The sequence below is a fragment of the Pezoporus flaviventris genome, unplaced genomic scaffold (assembly GCF_033815535.1).
Source record: "Pezoporus flaviventris isolate CSIRO_AGI_PZ_B2104156 unplaced genomic scaffold, CSIRO_AGI_Pfla_v1 ptg000001l, whole genome shotgun sequence".
NCBI classification, from domain to species: Eukaryota; Metazoa; Chordata; class Aves; order Psittaciformes; family Psittacidae; genus Pezoporus; species Pezoporus flaviventris.
In genome coordinates, this window is record NW_026892549.1 from 46,288,296 (window position 1) to 46,307,177 (window position 18,882).

The 18,882-nt window shown below is 38.9% G+C and overlaps 1 protein-coding gene across 20 annotated transcripts in view; it reads right to left on the reverse strand.

The window, feature by feature from the left end:
* Positions 1–1,236: 1,236 nt before the first annotated feature.
* Positions 1,237–18,882, reverse strand: part of CARF (calcium responsive transcription factor) — a 39,219-nt gene continuing 21,573 nt past the window's right edge. For 6 of the 20 annotated variants that reach the window (XM_061455998.1, XM_061455874.1, XM_061456018.1 and 3 more), the window contains 8 exons: positions 18,640–18,715; positions 14,112–14,242; positions 12,812–13,178; positions 9,930–10,608; positions 5,661–7,006; positions 4,286–4,353; positions 3,685–3,738; positions 1,237–3,013 (listed from right to left, as the gene is read on the reverse strand). In XM_061455998.1, the coding sequence (XP_061311982.1) occupies positions 10,490–10,608; positions 12,812–13,178; positions 14,112–14,242; positions 18,640–18,715 (693 nt within the window). In that variant the 3' untranslated portion in view covers positions 1,237–3,013; positions 3,685–3,738; positions 4,286–4,353; positions 5,661–7,006; positions 9,930–10,489. Of the gene's footprint in view, positions 3,105–3,684; positions 3,739–4,285; positions 4,354–5,660; positions 7,007–8,857; positions 8,922–9,929; positions 10,609–12,811; positions 13,179–14,111; positions 14,243–18,639; positions 18,716–18,882 lie in introns of all 20 variants that reach the window. The other 14 variants (XM_061456007.1, XM_061455922.1, XM_061455933.1 and 11 more) reach the window with 14 other exon arrangements.

Sequence of the window (18,882 nt, forward strand, 5' to 3'; positions counted from 1 at the left end):
TGAACACCAAGTATGACACAGCTCGTAATTACTATTTTTGTTTGCAAGATGTGAATAAATGCCAGCATACCACCAAAAGTATTACCTTGCGGTTAATGTTTGAAAGATCTTGCCTTACTAATGATAAATTACGCTGGCTGACTTTATGATACCTTTTGTTACCACTTCTCCATAGGGAAACTTCTCCAGTTTGCAGTTATTAGCTAATCTCACTAGTGATCTTAGATCATTTTGCAAAGAAGTTCACAAGTCTGAAATAAAAGGAATGGAGACACTTTTGTGTCATTAGCTGAATAAAATCACAATGCACTATGAAAACATTGATCTTTTTAGAGTTACAGTTTTGTTCCAGGGTAGTTTGCCTGCCTTTTAAAAATAAATAAATAAATAAAGCCAAATTCACTTTGCCTGATCCAACTTCACAAATATATGGAGTACTTCAGTGAAAAGGACTTTTTGGTGCCAGGGAAAGTGGATAATCGTGTATTCTTCCAGAGCAGCTGGTGGCTAAGCAGGCATGGCTGTCCCCAAGAGCTGCAAAATGGGGAACTCCTTTTCCTTTCATAGAAATTCTTTTTTTCAAGAGAATGCATTTTTTTCTATTATCTTGACATAGCCAGGAAACCTTATCATGTAATCTACTCCAGACCAGTAATTAGAAGTGATGTCATTGATGTCATTGGAAGAAGTTACTTGATGAAGTTATGACAGTGCAATCCTTTCTGAAGTTCATCTAATCTACAATCTAAGAAGTCTTCTTCATCCACTGCAAATAGCTTTGTGTCATCCATAGACAACCATGTTCCTTTTATAAGAGAATCTTCCTTCCATAGCAAGATGCAGAGAAAGGGGAAAAAATTAAAGATTAATTTAGCTAATGCTATGAAGCTATCCATCAGTTTTGTATTCCAGTGTGCCATATCACCAAGTACCCTGTCTATATACCCTTAGCAGCCAGTGCCAGGTATTTTTGGTAGGTGGTCTAACAACCCACATACAAAACTTACCTTTTAAAGGAAGTTCCCTTCTCATTCAGGAAAATAAACTCTGAAAAGCACAGGAATATGTCTCATTCCCAAATTCTACTTATTTTCTTCAAGATTAACAGTACTTTCACCAAAGATGCAACTCCCCCCCGCCAAACTTTGCCTCCTTCTGAAGCACAGCTAGATACAATGTCATGAAGATGCTGCATCCTTAACATCTGTAAGGAACTGCCAAAGCAGATAGTACTTGATGTGAGGAAAATTATTTTATTGCCAATTAAAATAGATAAAATTAGTGAGAAACAAATACAAATTAAACCAGCACATTCCCCTCATGTTCCTCTCTTTCCCCTGACTCAACTTCACACCTTCAATGCCCAACTGCTCTACTTCCCCCAACCTGAAGCAGCACAGGCAAGAGGGGGTTGCAATCAGTCTGTAACAGCTCCTTTGTATCGTTCCATCCTCCTCCTCACACTTTTCCTGTTTCCCACAGGTCTGCTCCACAGGCTGCAGTCCTTCAGCATGAAGCTGCTCCTTCATGCCTCCTCTCCATGAACTGCAGTTTCTTCAGGAAATCTCCATCTGCACCAGCATGGGGTCCTCTGTGCGCTGCAGGGAAATACCTGCTCCAGCACCGGAAGCAATTCCTCCCTCTCCTTCTTCTCGGACCTTGGTGTTCAGAGGATTGTTTCTCTCACTTTCTTCCTCACTCCTCTCTACCACGCAGCATTTTGTCCTTTCTTTAACATGCTTTCACAGAGATGCCATCAGATTAATGGATGAGCTCAGATGTGTCTGGCAGTGCGACCATTGCAGAGCTGACTGGAACCCAGCTGTGTCCTGCACAGGGCCACCCACAACCAAAACAGAAGCATTACACAAAAGCTGGAGATGAAGAACTTCCTGACCCTCTCCTGTGCTTCCCTTCAAGTTGTACCCAAGCAGTCGTTTGTGGGGTGCACAATGGGCCAGACCCACACACCAATATAGATTCAAAACAATATGAGGGGGTGAAGGGCAGTTGCTTGTACTGGTGATCTGATGGTACACACAGTGCAAGACACTGCTACCATCACCACAGCTCTGTAGTTGTGCTGGCCTGTGTTGGGACACAGATACAGGAGCAGAATGTGTGGCAGGTGCTTTCTGCAAGAACATCTGGAGCAAAGTGGGCAGGGGAGCTCACCCCAGTATGTCCCTCCCCAAGAAAACATAACAGCATCTTATATTTCAGTCATGCAAGGAACCAACCTCCAGTACAATAAAGCCGAGAGGAAATTTATCTCCAAACATGGGAAACAGGATGACAGAACAGTGTTTTAAGGAGAAATTTTTGTTTCTGTGCCACTCTGCATGGAAAAGACAATGGGAGAAAGGCAGAAAAGTGGTAGATGAGAACATGTTCAAACAATTCCCCCACTCCAAAATTAAAAAGAACAAATGGGGAGGCCAGGGAGAGGTAACTTTATAGCTTGTATTATGTTGAAAGTTAGACATGCACTAGAACCCGACATGAAAAACCTATGGACCCACTGAATTACTGTGAAAACATTGATTTAAAACCAGCAAAGCCCTCTTTCCACAGATCATCTGTTCTCAACAGAAGCAAGAAGGTCACAAAGGTTCCCACTTTCTCCATATCCTTCCATGTACAAAACGCCTCAGATGTGATAACGGGTTTAACAACAGCCAAGAACATGGAGATATTACACCAGTTTGCATTCAGAAGATAACTAGTGCACTGAAGATAGAAGCAAATACATGCAATCAGCATTCTAGCTTTTATTAGAATTGAGCTCAGAGCACAAATAGCATCAAAATCAACAATAAAAAGTTTTATATTAAAAAAATGTTTACCATTTAAAGTGAACCACTTCAGCCAGAAACAAACTCTGCAATCTTGAGCTGTAAACTCTGAGAGCTTTCTATCTCCTGCAAACAGCTTTTCACAACGTCACTTCCTCTTCTGTTCTTGGCTCTGGTTTCTTGCCAGTTACCTGGAGTACCCTCAGAGGTAAGGGATCCTAAGAAAACATCCAACACAGAGTGAACTAAGAGCTAAAAGTAGAAGCCAAGGAGGAAGCACCTGCACACTTCAGAAAACTCGAGTGTCATCTGTAAGAAACATAAATAATTCATTTCCAATTCTGTGCTATTTAATTTTAGCTTCAAGAGAAATATCTGTGAGAAAAAGTTACATTTATGTCTAACAGAACAGTGACCTGACAAAGCACAACTGAACTTTCGGCATGGTCCTTTAGGAATTATACACTGCACACTTAGATCTAGGACAGAAGATAAACCTTAGGCCAAACTTGTAGCTAATTTGCACGAACAGTTTAACAGCAGAAGTTGGGGGGGGGGGTAGGGAGAAGCTGAGATTTGTTTTTCTCCCATTGCTGACCACCTAGCCTTGATGCAACACATTCAGAAACAAACTATGGTTTGCAGATATTGTTACTGACACCCTGCCAAGTAACCAGGTCAGATCATGCAAATGAAAAGGAAGTGCCCTCATGTAATGGGAAAGGTGGTAAGGATTCTGGTATCATCCCTGTTCCTACCCCCACCCCTTCCCTTGCTATAATTATGGTTCTATAATTGCTTTGCTTTTTTTTTTTTTTTGTGGAAGACCCTCATCACAGTGATTTGCAGTATGGATGGAATCACCTATAAAGGAAGAAAAGGGCCAAACCTTTCAGACTCTGAACATGGTGGTTTCGGAAGACAGTTTGGAATGATTCCTGTTCTGGATAAAAAGAAAAAAAAATTGGAAAAGGCTTTGGTTGATTTAGGCTATTAGTACATACTTCTATCCTTGTATATTGTGGTATTTCCTCATGAGGAATTACTGCAGAAATACTTCATCATCCACTGTAAGTTAAAGCTTACTCTGCAGTAAGAATACCTGAAAGGACTTCAGACAAAAACTCTCCACTATTGGCTTTTTTTCCTTAATAAAACAAGCTTTCATTTACTTTAAGAAAACACACACAGACAACACAAAGATCAGGAGGCAGCACTGGCCTACAATTTCAGTATAACATGCAAAGATGGTAATGCACGGATAAGCATTCATTAATATTTTGGTACACACTCACTGAGATCTGTCTAAACACCAGGCATCTTGTCAGGTAGATCAATAAGCCTAATACTTCTGAAAAGATTTACTTTTATTCATTATTGAAAAATCCTTTTCCTCCCACCAAAGAATGTGGGCTCTATCGAAGTCATGTCATCAACCTTTAATCTCCTCCATTCTGTTCCTGCAGGTCCTCCCATAAGATCTTACATACCTTGTTCATGATCTCCATGTCCCTTGAAGGCTTGTACAACTTCTTGAGGGGGCAAGCAGAGAGAACAGCTATGTCAGAACACAAAGACAAATCATCACTGTTTCTCAAAGGGTGCATTCAGAACAAGCACAGAGAAAGTTAGTCTGGAATGAGGACACCAGGACTGAACTCCCTCTCTCCCACTGATCTGCCAACACACACATCTATGTTTCTGGCTCTCCTACTGCCATTTGACTGCCACGCCTAATTACATTTTAAATAGTGTCTAGAGAGAAAGACTATTCTACAAAGAGCAGGAGCAAGGCTCTGCTCTTCCTGGGAGCCACTGAACTATCATATTTAACCAAATGACAAAGCTGAAGTTTTAACAGTATTTTAGTGGTAGTTGATGCTGTTTTGACACTGCCCTGCTGTAGAAGTCCAAGTACATTAGACAAATGACCAAATGGCACATCCAATAGCATGTATGTTTTTGCTCCCTCATAGGGCCCAGAAATAAATTCTTATGAAATCAGTACACTATGGACAGATTTCCATTTCCTATAAGCCTTATCAATCTCTATTAGAAAAAAAGATCAGGAGGAGAGAGAAATTTAATTTGCTTAGAACAGCACGCTCTTGTTTAAGCAGGCAGATGCATTTACAGAAGCCAAATAACCAACTGAGCTGCACTGCAGAGAGCTAAGGATGGTTGTAGTAAAAAACATGAATTCCAGGTATCCATATTAAAAGATCTGATTACATGTGCCCTAAAATATCTGCCCCATTTAACCACAGTTAAGTGTAATTAAAACTAAAGAACTACACATAAACAACTATATTCATATCTACAGTTTCTCTTCCTTTTTTTTTTTCTTCAGATACATACAATCTCATATGCATACGTAACTTAAAACTATTAAGCAACCAAAGGTAATTTTTTCAATAAAGAGATTATCCTACATGTGCCTTATTGCAATGTTTCTTCTATCTAGCAGAGGCTATTAGACCGCTGATGAGAATTACTCCCACAGCATCCATGCTCCTACTCTTCCATGCAGGAAAGACTCCTCAGGACAAGAACATTCAGTGTTTGCCCTCAGAAAGCTTTCCATGCTTTTAAAATACCTTCTGTACTAGAACAGTGTGGGGTCCTACACCCACTAATACTTTCTATGATACAGCAAGTACTGTTTATGATCACTCCTTTGAAGACTCTCTAGAAAACACATCCAATCCCTTCAGAAAATAAACATGTAATTTGTCACGTGCATTAGAAACGCACTGAGATACTAAGGTGAAACAGCTTACATTGCAAAAGAAACCCCAAATACACATGCGCTCCCGTCACGTGATGAGATTTTTGCCTTCCCCTGTTTCTCCCCCCAGATCATACCTTAGGTGTTGCTTGTTGGAGAGACTTGCTGGGTAGCTTCTGACCTAAAAAAAAAATATCAACACAGCCTGTTTTACACAATGCTTGTTTCATCATTAATGAAGTGCACTGTTGCTAGGAGAAGATGATCATTACTGATGGGATAGGCTCTGAAGCTGATGCCTGTGAAAGCTTTTTTCAGAAAGGAAGGGCAGTTCAAGGAGAATTTTCTCACCACAGATCCACAAAGAGCAGTAACTTTTCACAGCACCATCCTCAGCTGCATCACACTTTCTATCCCTAATAGAACAGATTATTCCTGCCTAATCTTCTGAGAACATACCTGTTCGAACAGGATTAAGACAGCAAATTGTGAGTTTGCCAACAGACAAGTCAACAGCCAGCTACAATCCACAGCCAGAATCAGACGCTCAAATGTGAAAGGCAAGAGGCCAGTTTCTCAAGACAAAGTCTTAAGACCTGTCAGCAACTGCAATTTTCTCATTGTTTTCTCATTTTTTTTTCAGTTACTGTGAATGCGAAGAGTGTCCTGTGAAATGTGGCTGCCTGATATTCATCCAGGTAAAGAAGATAAGCCCAAAAGCAAGGAAAATACTTAATCCAATTAAAAGGAACATATGCACTTAGGATCCTGGGGAGACAGGAAGAAAAACTGAGCAAATGTCACTACTATTTACTTGTGAACTCACCAGCAGCTCCAACAGTGCAACAGTGAAACACGGAGAACCAGAGGGCCTGAGGACATAGGGCTTGGGTGGAAGTGTGAAGGAAAAGAGACCTGGGTGGTCCATGCTTGAGGTAGGTAGAGCTGCAGCCAGAGGGATGACAGCAGCAAGCTAATTCAGTTGGGAAGAAAAGGTGTATTTTCTGTACTAATGTGTAAAGGAAAAGAATCTATGCTGCGGGGTTGAAGCTCCAAGAGGTATTTTTTTCTTCATATTACAAGATAAGAATGGGCATCTCAGACTATGGGAAATCATTTACCTGCCTCTGGCACTCACCAAAACTCAAGCTGCTTTGTGGGTTTTTGGGCAGGACTCTTCCATTCCTTTACATTCCTACCACAAACTCACCCTATGCACCACTGGCATAGCCTGAGGAGCTAGCTGCACTGAGCCTTTGCGATGTGCTCACAACCGCCCTCCAGGGCCCCAGAACCCCCAGAGCACAGCCCACTCCAGCCCTTCCCCACAGAACCCTTGCTTTTCACACACCTTCAGGAACTTCTTCTGCCTGGTCTCCCTGGTGTTGTTCTATTTGTTCTCCTTCATTCCCAGAAACCACTGCCCTGACGTAGCTCTTGCATTTCTCCCCATGGGCCCCCATAACCACAACACAGACCATTACTTTAAAAGAAAAAGTAGTTTACATTTGAACAGAAATATTATACATTAGGTTACTATATAAATATAGATATACACATACATATACAGATATATTCCTCTCTAAATTTTGTACAAATTGCAACAACCTTTATACCACAGAAAGGACTCATTAACACTACTGGTTTCCATCCAAGAGGCCACCAGCCTTGAACAAGAGCTATGGACGTGTGCCTTTTTATGCATTCTGTACATTTTAGCAAAAAATTATCATTGTATGCACATACATAAGCACAGCCCTTCTTGTAAAGCCAGCTGAGCACTGTTATGGGTAACCAACAGTGCGGATAAATTGGAGAAGAATTTGTTCATTTACAGTACTCAGGAGCTCACGATTTCTAGGTTTGCAAAATAAACATTTGAACACAACCACAAGAAAACAAAGTAAACATCAGAAAAACATCTACAATTCCAACACAGTAACAATCAACTACTTTGTACTAAGCTACACAGCTTTCTCTGAAAAATCAACCTCACGCATTTGATTCAAACAAATTTAGTTGATCCGAAAGCATTATTGCTTACTTGTGGTTTTTTAATACACATAAGATTCTTTTATGTAAAATTTAGGTGGACTTTAGTGAACACAGGTGTTAAGCTTAATTAGAGACTGGATATGGAAGATGAGCTCGTATTCCTTCATTAGCAACATGCACAAAGCAAATGCAAACATATTTAAAGAGAAAAGATGACACCAAATTAAACACCAACACAATAATAAACTGGAATATGTATTTGGAAGACAAAGAACTGAAATGCTGTGAAAATGAAAAAAATGAAACAAAAAATCCGAGTATTGCCTGAAGAAGCATTTCAACTTTGCTCAATGACTAGAATAGCAACTCTCATGCCCAGCTTTTAAAAACAACTAATTCTGTACTGCTTCTTTAAATTTCTCCCAACTTTTTGTTCTATTGTTTTCAGGGTACTGCGCAAATCAGGGTAGATTATAAAATTAATTTCACAGCCTGCAATTCAAAATGTTCTAAAAGAGTATTTCCTCCAGCTGTGAGCATTAAACCAAAACCAAAAGTACCATCAGGAATATTGCTCAGCACAGGATGAGACTGCAGCTCATCCTGTGCTGGAATGAACAGTGACTGCTAAAGAACAGATGTGTTAATGAGGGAACTAAGAACTGATGAAAATGAAACTTCTCTTTCATTAAACTTCTAGTCCAAACACAAATCTATTGTCTGCTTTGAAGAGAACCAAAACTGAAATAACCTCTTGCTGATAATCTTTAGCTGTAACTCATTATTTTGGGAGTAAGCATTCACAAAAATGAAGAATGATTATTAAAAAAAACCACAACAGTATTATTAAGAAAGAAGAATATACTTTGGAATGCATTAGTTTAAACTCTAAGAAAATAACAAAGGTGATGGAGTCACTGAACACAGCAGCACAGAAGCAGGTACCCGTTCTGGTACATAGTTACCAAGTTGGGAAAGAAAAGGTGACTGCTGACTGCGTGCTCCAGAACTACGACTGCAGCAGAGAACATCCATTTTGGACATATTTTCACAATTAACAACAACTATAAAATTAACAGAAGTGTGAACCTTGTGGGATTTTACCTACTCAGAAATACCACAAAGCAAGTCAGTGCAGAAACAAAATATGAAAGACTCCAAAGAACTGGAGATTCTCTATGCACTTGCAACATAAAATACTGACTCTTATTTAATAAGAGCATGACCCTGTGGGAAAATTCTTATTTAAGCTAACCGATATATATTAGCTTTAAATGTACGCTTTAACAGTGTTAGTTAACCTCACAGAAGTTAATATATGTTAAGATATAGCACTCACCTAACAGATGCTGCACTGGGAACCCAGTTCAATGGGAAACTTTTGAAAGGCTTAGCTTTCAATACTCAAAAGAAAATTGCCACTATTTAAATGATGCTTGACGTATGTTAACAAACTTAACAATTTAATCTTTATGTCACATAATACTTCTAATATTTTATCTCTACATAAATGGATCAATCTTGTTCAGATTTTTCTTCTTTTTCAGATTTTTTTTGTGTGTTTTGGTTTATTTTTATTCCTAAGTCCTCAGGCTGCATTATTCTGCAGCATGCAAAGGAAAAAAAAAAAAAAACAAAAAACTTTTTCAGCAAAATCTCAACCACTTAGTAGGAAGCAGTAACAGAACTGCTGATATTGCTGTATACAAACCACTCTGAATATTGCTCTAAGAATTCAACATTTGAAGTAAACAATGCCATTGTTTAATTTGATACCTATGTTGGCATCAGTTTCATTTAATTCTTTAAATGGATTCCAAGTTATGTGTAAATTTTTTTCTTAGAGAAACATGTCTCACACATTACACAGCTCAATGCTTGTCACTTATTATGGCTTTGGCTTAAGTATTGCTAAAAGAGATTTCCTTATCATATTCATTTTTATAAAGATCCCTGGTAATATTGAAAGTATTACGGACCACTCCAGTCTTAGGACCTGCTACAGTTGAAAAAGATGAGTTTGTTTTCTGAACACTACAGTGACAACACACTTGCACATATTGTTTGAATTTATAGCACTTTGCGTTGTTTTCTTGGGCCTTTCTTTGTTAGAAACGTATCCATAAACCCTACATCATGAGTGCCAGCAGGTTAAATCATATTTATCTGAACTAACAGCATTAAGTGCATAAAGCAAAAGGTAGATAAGCATCATTTTCCATGAGACAAGATTCCTGCATTTAGTTATGACCAACTGCTAATACTGTACCACTGCAAATGCTGCATGCAGCAATGAAACTGATTATAAAGCCAGAACATAAGTGCAAAGATGTCAAAGTTGACAACATTCACTATTACAATTCACACACTTTTCTTCATCATACCGCTTTACATTCACCTGGGAATCTCACCTTTCTCCTCTCCTTGATCTTCACACCATTAACATTATGATCAGGTCAAAGTTGCATTTGCTTAAGCATCTATGTCCTTCATCAGTTTGAAATTTAGCATCTTGGACCTTCATTTTGTCACAAAACCACTGCTGTATAGATGCACCGTGCTGTTGGATTCTGTGGTCTTGGAGCTGGCAGAATTGATGGTCTCTGTAGAGCCGTAAGAGTCGAAAGTCTCAAGGAGAAAAGTAAACCCAGTACTGTGATCCATATTCTAAAACTAAGGAATTAAACTGTGGAAGACCTTCAGAAATGTTGACCAAAATGGGCCATTTGGATAACATCCAATTACTCAAAAGCTTGAAACAGAAGTGAGAGGTGCTGTTCCACAGGGCAACTGAATGACCTGGCATTGGCAGTGAGCCACATCAGTCATAAATCAAAAGAGCTGTCAGAACTACTGTAAAAATATGCCTAGTCTGAATGTCCCAGTACAATTTAAAAAGAATGGCATTACTTTGAGAGCACCTTCCATGTGGAGTTCTCCGATTTGAAAAATCCTTCCAGCCTTCACAGATTTAAACAGGTGAGGAACTACGGCAGCCTCTGATTTTATCTGGCTCCACAGACAATACTTTTTCTCTTGGCTCTTGTTTAACTTGGCTCACACAGATAACTCCCTCTGCATTTTCTTCAGCTTAAAAACAAAACAAAACAAAAAATAATCAAACATTGAAGTTCAAACTCCACTGATAAGCTTCAGCTACTTTTAAATTAAAAGTATTTCAGGAACTCAAGCTAATAGGTAAGGCATCTGTGAAGTTAACTGCTTCATGGTCAAACAGTAGGTCAAACTAAATTTAATGGCTGTTTAATGTGACCTACTGTGCTACAAGACATGGCAAGTTGATATGAATTTACTGCAGTAACAGCTCCCTTGAGTTAGAATATTTAGAACATTTTATAAAAAGCCATAAAAAATAGTATGTTTGGAGATAGAAAATTATGCTCATGCAACATGTCTTTCCTCTTTCCCATGGAAAGATAAAGCAACCCGCTTACTTGGTTCTATTTGGTTGTTTTTTTCATTTCCAGGGGAAAGGAGGAATGGAAAACTAACTCAATGACTTATAATTCAGGCATGACTGGCCACTACAGTGACTGCATGTAAATTTCCAGCAGCAAATAGCTTATTCTTAAGTTAGCACCTAGACAAGAGAAAGTCTACAACATACAGGATAATTTTAACCAAGCCCACGTGGGTGTTAAATGTAATGCATACACACAGGAGAAAAAAAAACCTTGAAATGCACTGTGACTGAACTGCTAGATTCAAGTGTACAGGGTATGTGTTCATTTTATAGGCAACTCCTCTACAACATAACTTAGGAATGGCACCAATATTCTCAAAATTTCCAAATCTAGGCTGGTGACGACTGAAACCTTGAGCAGAAAAAGAAAATCCCAAAGGAACAGTCAGTTTAGTCCTTGCAGTTATATATAATCTTATATTTGACTACATTTCTCTTTATGTAAACCAATGTTACTTAAAATGCACTTACTACACTTATCACAAAAAATTTTTGAGAGGCATCAACATCCAGATTAAACAAAAGAGTTAAACAACTTAATGGAGAAGGTGCATTTGATAACCTCTCTTGAGCTTGTTTTACCCTGAATAAAACCAGATTTTTTCAGGAGAGCAGTCAAATTCAATTATAAAAGGGGAATAAAAAAACCAGTTACACATTTGAGTACACAGCAGGCAGGAAATCCCTTATATTTAACTTTGACAATACTACCACAATAAAATACCCAAACATTACTTTAACATGTATGAATTTCAGTATATTCCCTCATATACCCTTTATCTCTTTTTCATTTCTTCATGTAGTCTTATATTTCCATTAGAGAATTTAGAACAAATTCAGTTTTGCAGACCTGCAAAAGTCACCAGGGCACATGGAAATAGTTACCCCTATGGCATTAGAAAGGTGCAGGCTATGATCTGGCACATCTTTACCGGGATGTTCCTGCAAAACTACTCAAGAGTCATCTTTTTAGAACTCACAGATGACAAGAAAAGATAAAAAGAAATAACAAAGCTAGCATTTAGACTCTCTGGATAGTCAAAAGGACATGTTGCAATGACCTATGTATGCTCCATATCTAATAGGTTTTCTTCACCAAGAATCAAAAATCCTTCTTTGAGAATGCAAGCTTCCATTCTCCATCAGGTTCCATGGCTGAGAATCTAAAGACTGTATATTTAACAAAAATTTTAAGGAGCCTTCTATTTTGATAAAAAGTTATTTATAATATTTATTGTGTTATTTTTTTAAAGAGTATTTTCAAACAGAAGCCTGAAATTCTAATTAATTACAACTCCAACTGATCACTTCTAAAGCACATTGATGACTTCAGGGTCCTAGCAAAAGTTTAGTAAAAAAAGTAATTCAGAAATCTGCTGAGATGGTGCAAAGAAAGAAGTAATCAAAACCCTCACATTCCCTTCCAAAAAGTTCTAACTAGATTCAATATTGGTTATTTTCTATTCTTATTTTTCCTTTTAAAAATATTTTGAAGATAATTTTAACTAAATGGATATCATTTGGCAAAAAAAAAAGTGTTCATTGAATAAGTGGTTATTTGGTCAAAGTAAGTAATGCATAGTTTAACTAAAGCCATCTTTTTATAGAAAAACCTGGGTTTTGGTTTGGTTTTGTTCCTTCCCTTACCCTCCCCCACTCCTGTTTTCACAGTAGAAATTAATTCAAATCAGCTGAAAGAAGTCTATACAGGAGTTCCCCAGTATCAACACATTTCTTTCTTCAAGACACACAGAAGAAAATCTATTTTATTTTCTATATTTACATATTATTGGCAAGACTGCAACTTACCAAGTGCTGGATGGCTGTCCACAATCCGTACTGGAATAGTCTGTACATCTCCCAAGAGAATCTGATGGACTCCTCCTCCTAGGCTTCTGGAGTCATCCACCCCTCCAACTGCTACCAACTGGCTCATGGTGACCAGATTCTGATCGGGGCCAGGTGGAGTCCCAAAAGCAGAGGTAGTAGTGCTATGCTGTGTTAGGCCAGCACCTGCTTGCAGACTGTGTCCCTGACTAAGTAATAGAGGATGGTTGGTTACTGCACTCCCTGTGGAATCTAGGAGACTTGCAGGGCTGGGAGAGGAATGGTTATTTACAGCTATCAGGGCTGTTGATCCATTTGTGGAGGTAAAAGTTGACTGCAGCTGTAATCCCTGTGAAAGAGAAGGCAGAAGAACTAACATACCAGTATTTACAGCAGAAGTTTGCATTTAATGACATTTATTTTGCAATGCTGCTACTGCATAATACATAACCTCTTTTCAACAGTCAATCCCAGCAACCCTAGGCTAAAGTTGTATTAGAAAATAATTAGAACAATGTATCCAGAAGCCTCTTAGAAGACTATTTACAGCCATAAAGTTCTAATTTCAGATTGATTTTGTTTCAAATCATTTCCCAGTACTGCCCATTCACACAAGAGGTAGATACTAAAAGCATACTGATAAAAACCCCAGCAACTTGCTGCAGACTGTATACCTAGGGAAGAGAACACACATTTCACTGTGGTCCAAGAAGCATAAAGGTAACTTTTCAAAAAGAAGAGTCACCTTTAAAGGGAGATGAGCTTTAGAAGCAGCTCTTTTAAGCACAACATTCTTATCCCCAGTCTTCAGCCTTTCAAACTGGAAGTTTACAGATCTGAGCTGGGGGCAGTTTTAAGATTTTAACGTATTTTAAGAGGCTGGAGAAGGATTTTAAAGGAATAAGACTGACTTATCTCCCCTCGGTTTTGCAGCATTTTTGTTATTAAATGGCTGGACCATGTAGAAAACAAATAGGTGCTTGGCTAGAGCAGAAGCCCACTACTTTCATCATCTTTGATTTGCCTTCAAATTTGCCTTCAAGAGACCCCAACTAATTTCAAAGTGTCAAAAGATGATAATGGGGTCCCCTGCACCACAACTATATGCCAAATATGACATGCAAGAGGAAAAAAAAAAAAACAAAAACAAGAGTTGACAGCTATTTCAAAATGTGCGTTACCCAGCCAGTGTTTGGGTTCATTAGCTGAGACGGAACTTGCTGTTCTCAGCTTGCCTTCCCAGTGAAGAAGGTTTGATGTTCTGTAAACAACTTGACTGTACCTGAAGTTGTGCAAATATCTTGGGCTGAAGTGAAGAGAGGGAAGATAATAGCTGAGCTGTTCCTGGTAGCAAGGACTCCCCACTCTGGCTGGCTTCTGCTTTGGTGACAAGTGACTCCCCTTCTGAGCTCCCTACAGTGCAACAGAGAGGAGGCAGACAGTTATGACAGATTTCTTCCCATTTAAAAGTCTCCTCTGCAAACTGAACAAACCCCTTCAATCTCAATATAGACATATAAAAGAAACATATACATAAATGCTGTTTTCTTTGCATAAGAGCTTAGATGCTAAATTAAAAAAGCTGTGTATGAGAAAAAGACAATACTGTAGGAAGATTGTATGTGCCTGGTGACAGCAAAACAGAAGCACTGACAGATCCATTTTGAAGAGCAAAGTAACTGCACCCTACACTGTGCTTTGAATTTCTAGTTATAACATAAAAGCTGACAGTTGACTATCAAAGCAACGATCAAACAATTTGACAATACACACACCTCAGTAAGGGCTCTAATAAACAGGCATAAAAAAAAAGAAAGGGTTGTCTCTGAAAATAAAAATCTACACTGGAAATCCTGTAAGTCTCACCACTCCCTTCCAAACATCTTTGTGGAATTAAGGCAATTTCTATGCAGCATCACACCAAAAGTCCATTTATCTGGAAGTCTTTCAGCCTACAGATTAAACTATATCCTCAAAATTCTTTAATGCAAGAAGGACAGACTTCATTTCCTGATGACTTGTAAAAATTGAGATTCGCTTGCAGCAATTTCTGCAAGAAAACTTCCAATGGAACTGCAAAAAGCTTTGTAACACAAACTCATACAGAAGTTTCCAGCAATCTAAGTGAATGGAGATACATTTTTCAACATATATACTGATTTGCAAACTCTAACTCCTTATCATAACTGACTATAAGACATACTCTACTAATATCCTTCAATACAACTACTTCCAATATTTGGGCTCTTTTTAATACTACACAGAAGCCCCATATGCATATGTGAATATTCAAGACTCCATAAACATTTGTGAACATTCACATGTAGGAAGAGATGGCAGTTCTCTTCTTAGGTTGTATTCTACACCAACATGCCTAGGAATAAAGATAATAGTTCAACTCCTAACCTACCCACTCCTTACACTGCTTGGGCTTTCAGTATGAATGCCAGAATTGAACAAACAAACAGAATAGGTACTTTAGCTCACTTGTCATTATACTTCATAAAAGATGTAAAAGGGAGCACACAAATTTGACAATTACAGTGGATCTTAGACCTAGAATAGAGAAAGCTGTATCTCATGGAGATAGGGAGTTCTGCTCAACAAGACAACAAACAGCTAGGTTTAGTTCTGTTACCATTTGATTTCATAAACAATAAATTTGTCTCCAGTCAGCACAAGTTGAAATGAAAAAAAACAAACCAAACCAAACCACAAAACCCACAAAAAAAACCCACAATCAAAACCCCAACATAAACAAGCAGTAGTTTGAAAAGCTAGTGTTGTTTTCCTTTGTTACCACTTCATAATACGTTAACAAGAGTTCAATTTTTCAGTCAGGCTTATTTTTTTGCTGAGACTTGTAATACAATTATAAACATGTGTTTGCAATGTGTACAAACACATACCCACATATATAAGGGGAGACAAGATATGCTGGAATTAGATTAGCTGCTTGCATTTACTGACTTGGTGCACATGTGCAGAAAGGGAAACAAATCCGATTCTCTAGCTTCCTCTAAAATTCACTAGATGGACGCTTACATATTTGATAGGCTGTGAAAGACAAAGAAAGCAAGAATTGATCTTCCTGAATCTTCTCCAGTATTCAAACATACTAAAAAGCATCCCTGCTGAGCTCTATCACAGCTGTTGAAAGCACGACTATTCTGTGTCTTTCCATAAAAGTGCAGTAATGCAAAGACTCACAGACATGCAAGCTTAAGCACAGTAGGCCTGCTCATATTGCAGATTCCTTTTTTCCTAAAGCAGGCTTCCTTAAGAAAGAGGAACACTATTTAAACTGAGCTTCAAAACTTTTGCCCTCTGACAGTTGTCAATAACAAAATTCTTACCCTAAGAGCACCAAGCATGCATGATGCCTTTCAGTTCAAATTGATCCACTGCAGCAACAGCTAAAACAAGAGTTAGAAAAAAAACCAAGACAAAGCCCAAACACTGGCACATAAATCAGGTAAATCAGGTTCACCAAGTCATCTGTTAGGGTGGTGAGGCACCGGAATGGGTTGCCCAGGGAGGTTGTGAATGCTCCATCCCTGGCAGCGGTCAAGGCCAGGTTGGACGAAGCCTTGGGTGAGATTGCTTAGTGTGAGGTGTCCCTGCCCATGGTGGGGGGGTTGGAACTAGATGATCTCAAGGTCCTTTCCAACCCTAACTATTCTATGATTCTATTTAGGAGAAGTCACACAAGTGAACTAAACCTCTGGGGGTTTATATTTCCTGCTACAACAAAGATAAGAAATAGGTCAGGAAGTGACAGTGACGTGCAGAGAAAGGACTTTACAACCAACCGGCCAATTAGAGTTGTAAAGTAGGTACGTTTATTCAGGGCTGGGTGGCACAGGGGTATCCCACCAAAGGCGTGTGTGCCATAGCCACCCATCCTCCAAACATATATAGCATTGTGGTTACATATTCATGAGATCGCCTATACGTATTAATAGCTTGTCCCCTGCTTCCTATGATAATTAGTATTTCCATAAACTCCTGCCACTGCACATGTGCAGCGCTTTTTGGTGGTGGTCATAGAGGGTCATGGGGATGAAGGCTAGCGGCTCCTCTTCGGCACTGCAAGTAACCTTTTGGTCTTGGCAGGCTCAGTTACTCCTTGGATCCTGTCTAAACCACAAAGCTGGCTTACACTTGTTCTCTTCTTTTGTGGGGCTCAGTCTCCCCATGGATTGGCTGATCTTATCTCAGGAGTTACAAATGTAGCTAACTTTTCATAAGTGTTAAGTCCCAAGCTTTGTTAACCCTTAGGCTGCACTAACAATGTGATTAAGGTATATTATCATTAATTACATTAACAATGCAAACTAATTACCCAGCCAGCAACCAGTTTTAAATCTTAGGACTCCCCTATCTCAACAGGGGGCAAAGTGGAAAGAAACCCAAACACATCAGGACTTCTGGCAAGACCCACAGTGGAACGTAACTGCTGACAGAAGTACATCTTTAAACATGACAAATGTGGCAGTCCCCTTTTGGTCCCTGTAGACTACCAGCTGTGTTGAACAAAAGGTACCCAGCACCATGTTCCAGTTAAATGGGGAAACAAGCTAGCAATGCCCTTGAGATTAAAAACATCTAAGAAGCCTGCAGCATTATCTCAATGCATGCAAACAATTAGACTTGTCCACCTTGCTGCAATCATATCCCTACTAAAAGCCAACAACTTTTCTCATGAGTTTCATATACAACCTATTAATTGAGGGATGGGGAAAGCATCCAGAAACATGCAGAAAGCTCTTTTGGTGTCACACTAGAAAAAATGTCCTTGAAACCCGAAGAAAAAGGCAGAATAATATAATTTTATTATCAGCCACCATGATCCGAGCATCTCAGCCCATGTGTAATCCTAACTACGCTAGCTAGCAAGTAGATCTGTTTTAGTACATATTTTGAAGTCAAAATAATAGTAGTAGGGACCCACTTTCAACAAAGGACAATAGTGTAACTAGCATCTTCAAAATAACCAGACCTTCAACCATGAACGCATAAACGCAAGTTTCCATAGAAATCTACACTATCTACCCTCTGGTTTTGATGCAGAGTGGGAAGAAGGTTAATTGCTGGGAAGAGATGCTACTTTGGCTTCAGACGCTAACAATATTACACCACATAAAGAACTGAAGAAACATCTCTCATAGCCCTGCTGCCACTAAACACACATTTCTATTTCTAAGTATTAAGGAAAAAATAGAAAAGAGTGCTGTCAATCCTGACAACAGAAATACCATGTTCATTTTTCAGGACCTGATCCTAGCAGCAGAACTCAAGCTAATGACTCTGTAAGAAGCAGGAATCCCAATATGCATTCAAGTGCTTTTTATCAAGATAGTTAAGCATATGTGAAGCACAAACCATCAAGGAACTCAAGTACCCAGATGAGTCCTGGGTATTGTGTGTCCTGACAGATGCATCTGTTCAGTAGCAATTCAATTATCTTTACACAGGTGTTATTAGCACCTTTATCCTAGGTAAAATGTTGTTTCTAAATAACCATCCCATTAAAATCTTCAGTTGCTTAGGATGCTAAACAAAAGCCAAGATTATAATTTTCATACTTCTGGCAACCCCATCACACTACACGTATTTTTTGACGTATGCAGTCACACAGTTAAAAAAAAAAAAGTATGCTAAAATAGATACACCAAAATAACACTTCTTAAGTTTAGCTGAGCAGCAGAACAGAGCAGCAACCTCACTGGAAGGAAACTGAACTTCTGTGATATAACCAATGAAACAGATCACATTTGGAGACAGCAAAGTTATTAATGCAGTCCTACCATCTGAAGGTGGAGAGGCAAATGTAACAGTCACTGTTTCTGTGAGAACATTCCCACTGTCTGTGGTCCACTGCAGCTGAAAGGAAAAGGATCTCAGTTCTCAGAAAGGGTGCAAGTTTGTCAACTATAGGAACACAGGCTTAAAAGGACCTGTAGCAAAACAGCCTGAAACTACATTAATTTTCTTGTAACTATGCAGCAACTTCGAAGCTCCTGGCTTACAAAAAAAGCCAACCAACCAAC